This window comes from Azolla caroliniana, unplaced genomic scaffold (assembly GCF_043228905.1).
Source record: "Azolla caroliniana isolate FFs.n. ecotype wild unplaced genomic scaffold, voAzoCaro1.0.p SCAF_3, whole genome shotgun sequence".
Lineage (NCBI taxonomy): Eukaryota > Viridiplantae > Streptophyta > Polypodiopsida > Salviniales > Salviniaceae > Azolla > Azolla caroliniana.
This window is the reverse complement of record NW_028230438.1, coordinates 5,775,748-5,789,616: the sequence shown is the minus strand read 5'-3', so window position 1 is coordinate 5,789,616 and position 13,869 is coordinate 5,775,748. Positions and strand designations below refer to the sequence as shown.

Sequence of the window (13,869 nt, the reverse complement as noted above, 5' to 3'; positions counted from 1 at the left end):
ATCCTAGCTTGATTTTATCTTCTTCATTAATGACCTTGAATAAAAGGACTTTATTTACCCCCACTAGTTCTTAAGCCTTGTGAGTTGAGTAAAACAATACTTGAATTTAAACAGTGCACCCTTGCCCAACTCATAGTATGTAAAATTCGTGTTCGGAAAACGAATGCGAATGCGATTCGAACATTCTTGTTTTTGTTTTTGTTTTTTCCCCATTTTTTAAATGTTTTTTTTTTCCATTTTTTAGGCTTATTTACGTCATAATAAATAGTTAATCCAAAAGTATGGTATTTATCATTCTTTGAGGGTGTTTTTCTTACGCGAATGATTGAAACATTCGCGAATGCAAATGCACGTATGGTACGTATGGTTCATACTATGGTCCAACTCATCTCTCTTTTTCTTAACATATCCACAAGCCAAACTTGTAAGTAATTGTTTATGTTACATTATCAAGGCCAAACTTTTTGAGAAATACCTTGTCGAACAACACATAAGAGGTTTGGGTTCTCTTTAAATCCAAAACGTGATAAGTAAGGATAAGATGATAACACCACACATTTGAAACAATTTAGTTTAGTTGTGCACTATGCATTTATATATTCCTTAAAATTTTGAGATGTTATATACAATTTTTTCTAGTGTGGCTTGTATCGTGCTCATGTCATCTTCTTCACGAAGCATGTCCTCTAGAAATGCAATTATTTGTGAGATTGCATACCCTTGAACGCTTCTTATTTTTCTCCCTGTTATTGCTTTAACATTGGATTCAACAAACCATATCACAAATGTGTGCTAGATCTCTTCAGTCCTAGATCTTGTCTCACTACTAGGTGTTAAGGAAAACAATGATATACTCTTTAGTTTAATAACCCTATAAGGCTTGGTTTTCAAACCTAAAATATTGGTTATAGGCCAAAAAGATATGTAAGAAACATGGACATATCATAATTTGTGGAGGATGACTTTTTAAATACAGGTGAAAATGGTTAATGGCCAATGGGCATGTAATGTGAAAGGGACCCTTTAGGGTTTCCAACTTGTATAAAAAGGCAAGAGCTCTTATGTAAAAGGGGCCTTTGGGTGCCCTAACTTTGGTACCTTTTGGTCCTTAGTCTCTCCCATTTACATCCACTAAGAGCCACTTTGTTAAGGGAAATAATGTCACATTTCTTTAGTTGTATTTTCAATCACAACTATTAATCATAAACCAAATCTATGCAAGAAACATGGTTGTATGGAGTGGAAGGGTAAGTGGTTTTATGTGTTGATGTGACATGCTCGAAGTATTGGATGAGATCTTCACAATAGTTGGACTATAATACGTGCCTTAATTTTGGGATGAAATTTGAGCTTTTGCCAAAGGCTCTCTTGGAAGATGAAGTGTTTACATCTCCTACAAATCGATGGGGTATTGAGGGATCAGAATGTAGGCTCCAACGGTGGGGCTCCTAGAGCAAAAACTAGATGGATAGGCATGATATCTCCATAATCATGCTTTCTTGATACTTCAAAGATTCTTACAACACAAATTTTTTTATTTTTCATTTAGGTTTATTAATAACACTCCACAATCCTACATACATGCTAGACATTAGTTGTTAAACGAACCTTGTAATAGTGGTATATTAATCATCTATCTATGTAATTATACAAGGGTCAAATGTTATATATGCATGATTGTGTAAACATACCCATGTAAATAGACTCTCATGTGTAACCATACCCTATATAAACTCAACCTTATGTAAACACACCTTAAGTAAGCTCAACTACATGTAATTTGTCAAACTATATAGTTCTAACTTAGTATTGAATGCATATTCTCAAGAAAAAGCACATTAGGAAGTGTAAGAGTACTCTTTATGACTTGACTCTAGAATATATGTGTTAGGAAGTGTAAACATTGGTGTAAGACATACGGTAAACACTTTGATCTTGGGAAAAAAGTGCATACTTACCGTTTATTGAGAGATTTTCTTTTGGAAAAAGTATCTCTCTCATTACGAAAAGTGATTGGCTAGCTTAGTGATCAACTGATTCCAATGTTGAAATGGGAGATGAGGAGCTCTAACTACCCCATGAAGGGCACATCCAATAGAATAAAGGTGGGATGCGTTATAGCGAGAGCCATTGTTCCCAACGTATCCATAATTAGATTCACCCACAACAATTTGATGACAATTAATGGCAGTAGGATACTACCGCCACAAAGTTTGTGTAGAGCATTGTGACATTCATAGTCCATTGGAATAGGATGATGTTCTGTATGTTGTAATAAATTCATTGCCCCCCTTGTTAATGGAACCTCCCTTGATATTGCCATAAATCCATTAGATTCACCCACAACAAATGGGCGATAGTCAGTGGCACCTCCCTTGATGATACTACCACCATAATGCTTATGGAGAGTTTTGTGACATTCATGGTAGCAATCGTCAATAGTTTAGTTTGATTTGAACCAAATTGTGAAACCGCAACTTAACAACTTAACGGTTCAGTTTAGGGTTTAGGGTTTTCGATACCCTTTTCATTTTTACGCCTAATTTTGTCAAATTTGGAGATTTTAAAATTGAAATACTGAAAATTTAAAATTTTAAAATTTGAATTATGAGATATTGAAATTTGACCTATGTTGAAAACCAAAATCGAACCGCAAAACTGTGGTTTTAATAGTTTTACTGTTTGGTTTGAGCTTGAATTTTTGTAATGGTTTTTTTTGAATGACTTCCAAGTTTGGAACGGTTAGGTTTACGTTTCAATTTTTTTAAATGGTTTGAGTTTGACACTCTCAAACTGAACCGAACCATTGTTGATTGCTAATTCATTGTCCATTGGAATTGGATAAATTTCTACATGTTGCAATAAATCCATAAATCCCCATTGTCAATTGGATGAATTTTGTTAGTTTCACGACTAACACGATGTTGAACTCTCCCTTTCAACTTCTATGCCTTGATACTAATACCAACATCTACTTCTCGGATAGCTTCCGATGCATCATTAGTACTATCACCTATCATTGCAACAACTGAAATCCATAAACCCCATTGTCAATTGGTTGACTTTTGTTGCTTTCATGACTAACATGATCATGTTGAAATCCACTTTTCAACTTCTATGCCTTGATGCCCATGTCAAGATTAACATTCATTTCTCATATCGCTAGTTTGTCATTAATACCATCACCTATCATGGCAACAACCTCGCCCATGTCTCTCAATGTCCTCAACATCAATAACCTATTTAACAGAGACGATCTCACTAGGATAGAGATGATTGGCAAAAGTTGCTTTCTTTCATCATTTGATTAGTTAAAGAATTATCTTCCTTCGATAGTAAGATCCTCATCTTGAAGGATCCAACGGTCTACAAAATTGCTTTTGCGTTCATGAGGTTGTTCCCTATCACCATTTGTACCTTGATACCATCTTCCTTGCAACACTTCATGATGTCATTGACCTTGGGTTAGCAAGGATCCTTGATCCCAACAATCACGAGAAGGTTCAAGTTAGGCCCAACGAGAATCTACCGGTCCTCTATCATCTCATCACCACTTGGGGATGTCCATAGAGTCGACATCCAAATATGAACGACAAGCACTCAAAAGCTATGCCTGCTATTTCTCGCATCAATTAGCTTCTCCCATTGCATGTAATGGGGATTGTGGTACTATTTGATGACATCATTTTATTTTTGTTGATAATATCATTGTTTTTGAATGTTTGGAACAATGTCATAGTTTCAATTTGATTTGATGTAATGTTGTCATGAAACAAAGTAAATTTTTTGATCTGGGTTTTGGCTTCCAAAAAAGTCCATCGAATGTGTTGGCCAATTTGTTTTCAACTTGACTCTTGAGCTTTTGGAATTGGGAGAACACTTCACACTTCTTCTTCATTGGGAAGATCCATGTGTAGCGCGAGTAGTCATCGATGAAGGTGACGTAATAATGACATCCTCCGATCGTCAACATTTGAGCCAGTCCCTATACATCCGAGTGTATTACGTTGTCGTGATGTTCTGTGTCCAATGGGAGAAATTGTGAAATAGTGTGGCTCCACACACATTATACACATGATTATAAATAGGAAAATTAGCCTAGGGTCTGATGACATTAAAGTGCATATAGAAGGGTGCAAGCAAGATTTGAACCTTACACTTCTAAGATAGGAAGCAATTATTTTACCACTAAAGCTACTACTAAGTGCTTTAGATTTTGTATATTTCCTTCTCATATTTAGTATTCCATAGGAAACAAACATACAAAACCGTGTACACAAAACAATGGTTTTAGCCTATGGTTTTGTGCATGCCACAAGGAAAACCATGTGCCCGAAAACCATGGGTTCAAGCCCATGGTTTTGTGCATGTTAGAAGGATAGATAAACCTATAAAAACCCTCGTAAGGCTTGTGTAATGGGGGGGGATCAATCAATGGATGAATCAAACAATCTATGTATCAAATCGAAAATTAATAATAAGAAAACTTAGTTATCTTATTGGTGATATGCGTTTATCTATCTATCTATCTATCTTAAAAACTTCCTCAAATTATTATTATTCTCTCTCTCTCTCACTCTAACGACATTAGTGCATCACTTCAGCCGCCCATAATCAATCCTCCATCACCACTAGCGGATAGAGGCTCGGTGCTTGTCCGCGCTTGTGACGCGCACATGCCGACGTTTGGCACGTGTGTCACGTGCCACACGACAACGTCAAGGAGGCCTTTACTTACGTAGCTCTCCTTTGGGAATGAGAGTCGATGTTGTTTGCCGAGTTGACATGTTTCACACACTCGATCGACTCGTTTCAACTCAAAGGCCGGAAGTCTGATGAAGAATTCCTTTGATTGCATTACTCGAAGCCCTTGGAGGTTGATGTGGCCGATTCTCTTGTGCCACAACTCAATATTCGTCTCAACCTTGAGACATTTGACATACATGGATGATTTCACCTCTGACGTTTGAATTGAGAATGAACACTCGGCCTTCTCTCCTTCCTCTAGCTATGAGTTGGCCATTCTTTTCTATAAAGCATCCTCTGTTGTTGAAACGGACTTGCATGCCTTGCTCCACGATTTGGCCAGGTGAGGCCAATTTTTTTGTTATTGTAGGAACATGCAAGACATTCTTGATGCAATTGTTTTTTCTGTCTTTGTTGAATGGAACGTTGCCAATGTGTTGAATGGGATGTGTAGTGTCATCTTCCGTCTTTTCGTAGTCGAGTCGATCCAAACTTCTTAAGTCATGAAACCATTCTTGGTGTGACATCATAAGATTTGAGGTGCCAATGTCGATGAACCACACATCTTCCGAGTTGGAGGTGCTTGTGGAGTCGGAGGTTGACATAGATTTCACTCTATGTCTCATTACGAACAATCCACCATAGTCTTCATATTTGGAGTTGGTTGGATAATTGGAGAGTTGTCAGCTTGTAGATGCTGACTTACTCTCCTTGTTTCGTGTTGGCCAACTTTCCCACAATAGTTGTAAGTAATGGGCCTCGTTTGCCGACCTTGTTCGGCACAGAAGCTCCTCCTTCTTCCGAAGGTTCCTCAAGTGTTTCTTTCTTGCCGAAGGTTTGAGTTCCCTTCGTGAGATAGGCCGAATGGACCTCTTCTGCCACCTCGACCACGTCCTCGGCCACCATCTGAATTTGTGAAGAACATATGTCCTTTTGACATCTTACTCTTAGTTCGGACGTAGTTCTCTTCAACTGATAACATTGATTGAAGGTCGTGGAACAAAGGAGGGTTTTCTCTCGCCAAGATTGTCGTCCTTATCGGAGTGTAGCTAGATAACCGTTCTCTATTATCAAGTTACAAAAATACCTACAATGCGGTATATATATATCTCATGTGCAAGGGTGCACATGTGTATTAAAGGAGAATATAGGTACAAGGATGTAAGTCCTATATTAAATGTACTTGGGAATGGAGGATCTAGAATGTATCCCAGTTAAGTAAAATGTCCCATTTAAAGCTTTACGGTCAACACACTAACGAGATTCTATTTATGTAATTGCTAAGTTACATAATTGACAAAATAACTAAACCTAGTTGAGCTTGATATCTCAACATCTCAAGTATTGGGCCCCAATGGAAGTTGAAAGTACATGATGACATAATACTTCTTGTACCAAGAGTATTTGTGTTGCATCAATTATGCTCTTGCTTGAAACAAGATTAAGATTTCTATCGTGGAGGTACTTGTAGGAATCCAAGGGCTATGGTGGATGAGAACTGATTACATGTTAATGAATGATGGCACGATTGTTTGAAAATGGAGCGGAGAGTAGATATTTCTATACAGAAGGATAGAGTACAATAGATGAGAGAAAGAACCATTTCAAAACTCGATCAACTTGTTTGACACAACCAAGAATATGCCAACAACACGATTAATTTGCACCACAAGAGACGATTGGATGACTACTAATAACCAAAATCATAACAAATGGAGGAACTTGCTATCTGTTTAATCAGCATGAATGCTCAAAATGAATGAGTCGTTAAGATGATGAACTCAGGGAGGGGAAGGAGAAGCAGAAGGCTCAATACCAATTCCAGCAAAGAGGAAATTTTCTTCTATGTCAACAACTAACTAAATCACTAGACTTGATGTAAAGAAGCATATCGACGAAGTAAAGGCCAAGCTCATCATATCATAGTTGAGCTTTAGGGAGAGAATTGAGTGTCAAGCTCAATTACATTATGAAGTATACTAGTCAAAGCACTAGCAAAAGAAAACTAGTGGGAGAGCTATTGAAGAGCCAATGAAGAGGAAAAGACTAGCAAAGAGTCACAATAAAAGAGAAGCAAAACACATCTTTTTACATTCTATGCAAATAATTAAATAGGCCTTTAGTTTATCTCTTCCTTGCCCTCGACGCAATGCTTATGTGTAAGGGTCATTGTTATATACCCAAAATAATCACTTAAAGATAGTAAATGATTTTATATGTGGGGGGGGGGGGGGGGGGGGGTGATGTTGATCACAAATGCTTGAGTGAATTAAGAAGAACCAAGATGTTGAGGTTGTTTCTCCAACTACATGATGATTTTGCCAATCTTATAACATAATTTAGATTGAGTGATGTTTCTCCACTGAAATAATGTATCTTGAATCTCCAAGAGACAATGTAAACAAAATTTTTGTTGATAAAGAAACAAGGGTGGTACAAATTTCTATTCCATTTCTCATCTCTTTTAAAAATCACTTTTTGAGGAACCCAAGAAGACTTTCTTTATCTTCTACAACGTTTTGGGCTACCTATTGCATTAACTAATATTGCACCCATTATAAAATTAGAGAATACTTTTACATAACGTTAAGGCCTTATGAATGTCCTCTCAATGTATCTCCACATCTAAAATATCCTGAGGACTCTAGATTCATGTATGCCCTGTAGCACCTAGTTTATATTTGATGAAACACTTCTCCTCATATCCTCACCCTCGACCATAACTTGTGTGTATGATTTTTTAGACACCATATCCACATCAATAATTTGTTGTATTGATTTCATTTGTCTAAGTTTTCTCAAAACCACAACATCATCCCCCGGAGTAAAAGAGCTTGTCATGGTCGTCGTTGAAGTTTTAAAAAGTGATTGTGGAAATTTCTTCCAAGGCATCACAAACTTTAAATTTGACATATGGAGAAACTGTCTATTGAAAACGAAAATTTGTTGGCATAGCTTTCGTAAGTTGGATTTTATATAAGAGAGTGATGTTGAATAACTTTGGTAAAAAATGGGATGGGAATCATCACCCCTACTAATTTGGTGAAAGGAAATACTTATTCTTCCTCAACACCAATGGAGTTTTCTATTGTGGAAGAAATCATCCCTTTAGAAGAGACAATCAATATGAAATACAACAGAGTGAGATAAAAGGGCAAGCGAGTTGAGGTTTCTCTCTTGGAGAATGGTTGGTGGGAGATGAAGGGAGTCTAATAACATGATCTTACAAGTAATGTGGCCAAGTTCCACAAGTAATGTGTTTAACAATGAGACTTGAGATAAGCTTTGGATCACTAGAGGTGACTTACACTTAGAAGAGAAACCGTCCCACCCAAGATACTAGAAAGACACTTGAAGGTGTTTCCTTTCCCACTAACAAAAACTGGGTGAGCAAATCTAATAATTATTTAACTAATACTGATCTTTACAATACCACACACCACGCTTCCAAATGTGAATATTCCAAACCTCGTGAAGACAAGAAGTTCATACTAAATGGAATGTCACAAAATGCATCTATTAAAGTTTTTCAAGATATTGACCATTCGCATGGGAATTGTTTTTAAAGGATTCCTGATATATTACTGTACGCAAAAAAACAATACAATATTTTTGCTAGAAAGAAATCGATCCTATACAAGGCTATCCTTATTCTATCTAAAGGTCAACTCCGGATCACATTTGTGCTAGAAAAGGTAGTTTCAATATCAAATTTACATGTTATCTTGTTTCTTGTTCTACTATGGATGTAATTTATTTCCGGTGACATTAAAATTCTAAGATTAGAGAATTAATACATTAACCCACACGTGACACTCCCCAACCAATAGCTCTTCTTGTATGTGTAAGTGATGCTAACATTCATGTTACTTTCAATGAACCTATACATCTCTTCTTTCATTTATGCACCCAAATAATCTATAATAATGAGATTTTGTAACATCAAGAGGATGAATGAAGTACATTAGGTTACTCCTTAAGTGGCATATAACAATAGTAAAAATTGTTCAATGTGAAAAGCAAGAATATAAGTTGAATGCTGAAATAGCATATGGTGTTGGAGACCCCAAGAAACAAATATAAAGGGAGTTGGATCAAGGTTTGTCACATGTATGAGCTTCATGGCCCTTAGCTATGTTATAAATATTGTAGTCACGAGTTGATGCAATGTGTGCACAATTAATAATGTCAATGGAAGGGTAAGTTTGTGGTAGCCAAGCATGTAGTTCCAATCAACATGTAGTTCCGATGTAAATGGGTCGATGGAGCCCATGCATGGTTCATGTTGTCATTGTTGAAGGGCCAAGTCTATGGAAGTGCAAGGTGATAAGGAGGATGTTATTTGGAATCAATGTAAACAACCTTAGCAATAAGTGAAGACAAAGTGCCAAGGATGAAATTACAATCAAAGCAAGAAAACCACATATGAACACCTCATTGACATCAATAAGTCTCATCCCACATACCAAAAACTAAAGTTTGTGGTTCTTTAACTTACGCTTGGTGTGGTGGGTCATTAGAATGTAGAGATTGGTGATAGCTTGAGATGAAGGATCACTACATCGAGGAGAATGAAGATGTTGATGCGGGACTCTTTAGAGGAGATGGGTTGGATGCCAAGCCTTGAAGGACAAATGCTACTTGAGACATGGGAGGTCTAAGACATATATCATCGCTCACACACTCCATCGCCAACTTGAGCGCTGTGTTGAGATATTCGGGAAAAGGGCATGTATCCCATGCGACCGAATCCATAACATCACGTCCTCGCATTTGCTCACAATACATTGCTACCAATGATACCAAGGTCACCTCTTGACCATTATCCTCATCATCAATATCAATGTACACCATTGGCTTCTTCCCACTAATAAGCTCTAGTAGCACCACCCCAAAGCCATATATATCAGACTTCTCGGTGTACCTCCCAGTTTGCAACACTTCGGGAGCCGTATACCCCGGTTTCTCCACTACATCCTCGATCGACCGGTTCGAGGCCAGTTGGAGTATCCCGGAATCGGCAAGGAGAGGCGAGATCTTCAAGCTACCGTTGGTCAATTCCTCTAGGAAAATGTTGTTGGATGTAACGTCCTTGTGGACTATGTTGCACTTGTGGAGATGCTCTAAAGCTTTTGCAACTCCAAATGCTATTCTTTGCCTTGTAGCCCAATCCGGCAAACTTGACTCCGGGCCAGTGGTTGATCCTTCGAAGTGTTTACTCAAACTTAGCTTATTCTTTTCTTCAGGGTGTAAGAGACCATATAGAGTTCCTTTTGGTAAGTATTCATAGATGATAGCCTTCTCCAAGGGGTCAGAATAGTAGCCCTTAATGGGTAGCAAAAACTTGTGGTTGATCAATGCCAAGGCGTCCATCTCTCGCTCGAATGCCGGAGCCGAGATGGGGTACTTGAACACTTTGACGGCCATTTGAAAGCGGGCCCCATCCTTGAGTTCACACCTGTAAGTTGTCGCAAATCTTCCCCTTCCAATGACATGGGCAGTATCAAAGAATCCCGCCCGAGCCACAAGATCCTCGAACCCATCCACCGAACCCGAGATGGCCTCGTCGAAGATCACGAATTTGCCTTGCCTTCTTCCTACTTGGGCATCGGAACCGAACCAGTTATCTCTGCCTTGGGGTGGATGTGCTCTCCTATACCTTGAGACCCCTAGAGAATACAGGAGCAACATACATAGCATTAATACAGCGGTGCCCAAGACTAGCCCAACAATTATTTCAATTATTTGATTTATGGACAGCTTGTGATGGTGAGGTCTTTTATGCTGGGGTTCAATGGGCTGGACCAGTGGTGGCATGGCATGGGCAGGGGCATTGGGGTCATTATAGGGTGGACATGGAATGAGTTGGGGACCACATAAACCATCATTGTTTGCAAATGAAGAGGATGAGAAGTTTTGAGCTAATGCCTCTGGAACCTCCCCAGTGAGATGATTGTTGGAGAGGTTCAATGAGAGCAGAGTTGGGGCTAGGTTCCCCCATGATTCAGGGATCACACCTTCCAGCTCATTGCTCTCGAGCATCAGCCGGCGCAGGTTCGTTAATCCCCCGATGCTCTCGGGAAGCTGCCCATTGAGCCGATTGGAGCCGGCAAAGACCAATCTTAGCGATGTGACATTGCCCAATTCGGGTGGTATCGGTCCGGTCAGTAGGTTTAATTCCAAGCCCAAATACTTAAGCCGAGCCTTGCCGATCTCACGAGGAATCTGACCGGACAAAGAGTTGTTCTCGAGGCGGAGGAACCGAAGCTTCGGGGCGTTGAAAACATCCGGAGGTATGCTACCATTGAGTTGGTTATGGTGAAGATGAGCATGGTGCAAGACAGACATATTGGCCCAATCCAGTGGGATGCCACCAGAGAAGAGGTTATGGGAGAGGTCTAGGTATGCTAGTTTGGGCAATCCCGTGAAAATGGCGGGCGGGATGGGACCCGAGATCGCATTGCCCGAGAGGTCGAGGGTTTGGATGTCCGGGAGGAGGCCGATCTGAGGGCTCAGGATGCCTCCGCGGAAGCAACGGGGGATATTAAGGGCAGAAACAACCAGATATGTGGTGGTTTTGGATGTGGAGCATGTGACCCCTGTCCATCCATTGCACGGAGGAGGGACAGTAGAATTAGGGTTTTGAGATGAGTTGGATACCCAGTTAGAAAGCCCAGATGGGTTGTTAAAACCCTTCTTTATCTCTAACAGGATATCAACACTACCACTTGCCATCACCACCATCATTCTCATCATCATCATCATCACCACCACCACCATCATCATCATCTGATTCATCATTCTCCTCCTCCTCTTCATCATCATTACCATATGATTCAATCATGCATCATACCACATGTGCTAATATGAATGAATGGGATGAATCCATTCCATCCTTTAATGCTCTCTTTAATTATACCTCTCATCCATCTTGATTCCCCTTGTTCTATCTAGTCAATCGATCTTAACTTCCTCCCTGTTTCTCAATCTTGCGAATATTGTGAAGAAAATCATTGGCAAGTCAAGCTTTCATGATTGGACTATTGTATGTTTGTTCGGTAATGAACATCTATCATCATCCTGAGTTTGTAACGTCGTCATCATCATAATCAAAAGCTTGCAACAATTCTCACATCCCATGGGAGAATGAATGCATACATGCATGCCTCACATCATCAACAACATGTGGCTTTATTCCAACCATAAGGATGCCAAGAGCCAATGCTAATCAACTCAATTTACATACATACATACATACATACATACATACATGTGAATGGATAGATAGGTAAGGCGCCAGCTATACTAACACTGATAGATACCACTATTATAATAAGTAAGTTGGACACCGAAATAAGACTAGTCAGTCATATGGATGATAGATAGATGCTAGAAGAAGACCCCACCCATCCAACCAACATATACATACAAAAAAAAAGAGGTCAATCCCAACACTTATACTACTTCCATTCATTGTTGTTAGTACACACATAAAGCTCCATATACCCAAGAACTTCCAATACACACTGATACATGTGTGTACCTCCTTGAGGAAATGTTATGCCTGAGTTCACGGCGCACGCACACTCTCTTGAATGTGACTTGATCGATTGATGAAGCGCCCGGATGTATTGGCTTTCTCGCTTCAATAAAAACAAGCCCCAGTTTGTGTTTACTTTGAGACGCATTTGCACACACAAGGCCAACGCGGTTTGTAAGAGGGGCATGAATTCCTCATTTACTTGCCTCAATTGGGGGTTGGAGGAGGGGCACATCATGACCCCACAATATTTGTTGGGCTCATTGGAAAAGCACTTCATGTAATGTCAAGTAAGTATTGGCCGTTTATTCGGGAAGTTTTAAAATAATCAAAGTTTTCATACACTGTGGTGGTAATCTCTTGTCGGGTCATCATCCATTAACATGCTTCGGGTCTTTGTCGACTTTGTTAGGGTCATGAACCAAGCCCATTCTTGTAGAGGGTAATGATTGTGCACTTTTGCATCCATGCAAAAACATATTAAAATAATAGAAATTTGGGTGGACTTTGTTGGCAAATTGAAGATGGTTGCTAGATATACTTTTACATGGTTATGACCAGTGACAATCCATCTTGTTTGCCCATGTGTTTAGTAATTTCATTGTTATTGTGACAAAGATTTCTCAAACTTAAGAGAAGCGCAAACTTCACTCTCGGCATTTGTCCTTTTGTGTGTGATTTGGATGTATGTATTCGTATTAAGACTAACTTAGTAAGTTAGTTGGTCCTCCACTCAAATTTAAATTGATGAGATGACTAAATATTCGAATATACTAGATGATATAGTGAACAAACAAGATCAAGTAATGCAACACAAGCACAAATAGGTGTTCGTACTGGTGCTAGATCCATTGTGCACAATTTTAGGGTCGTGGCTTTAATAGTTTATCGGCTTTATGCCACATGGATAAGCGCAATTTCTTTTTTTATAAATTGTGAACCATTTTTTATAAATTATAAATTTTATGGAGTTGTAAACTTGAAAACATGTTGGAATTACATTAATTATTCATGACATGTTGATAGTTACATGATGTGTGGAGATGTTGGTGCACTGCATTCAGAGTATGGTTATTATAATAAAGGACATATGTCAAATTGACATTCTAAGATGTTGTTACCTCTATACGTACATGCAAATGTAATGGCACATACCTTTATTTTATTTTGGACCCCTCTTTGTTCATGTACATATGGCACGACATGTTTATCCCCTTTCACAAATGGCTTAGATCACACAATTGGGAGGGTTGGAAACAACCAAACCAAGTGTTGCCGATTCTTGTTAGTCATCATGATCTCTTTGGGTTATGGAAAGGAATAACAATCGGCATCGGCTTGGTTTGGTTTGAGAGTGTCAAACTCAAACCGTTTAAAAAAATTGAAACTTAACCTGAACCACGAAACTGTTTAAACTGAAACATTACAAAAAATTCAAGCTAAAACCACAGTTTTAGAGACTTTCAAACCTTTAAACCATTAAACCGTTAAATTCGTGGTTTCACGGTTCGGTTTTGGTTTTCAACTTAGGTCAACTTCAAAATTTTAATTTTTTAAACCATTTGGATCGCAGTTTCAAACTG

General features: G+C 38.9%; 1 protein-coding gene across 1 annotated transcript; it reads right to left on the bottom strand.

Moving 5' to 3' along the window:
- Positions 1 to 8,660: 8,660 nt before the first annotated feature.
- Positions 8,661 to 12,047, bottom strand: LOC147866014 (putative inactive receptor kinase At1g48480). The gene has a single exon (XM_087316372.1). The coding sequence runs from the start codon at positions 11,575 to 11,577 to the stop codon at positions 9,304 to 9,306; it is 2,274 nt and encodes a 757-aa protein (XP_087172498.1). The 5' UTR covers positions 11,578 to 12,047; the 3' UTR covers positions 8,661 to 9,303.
- Between the last annotated feature and the right edge of the window lie 1,822 nt (positions 12,048 to 13,869).

Excerpts from the sequence above, each read along its gene's own strand:
- LOC147866014 (XM_087316372.1), bottom strand. The coding sequence starts at position 11,577 with ATGGTAATGATGATGAAGAGGAGGAGGAGAATGATGAATCAGATGATG.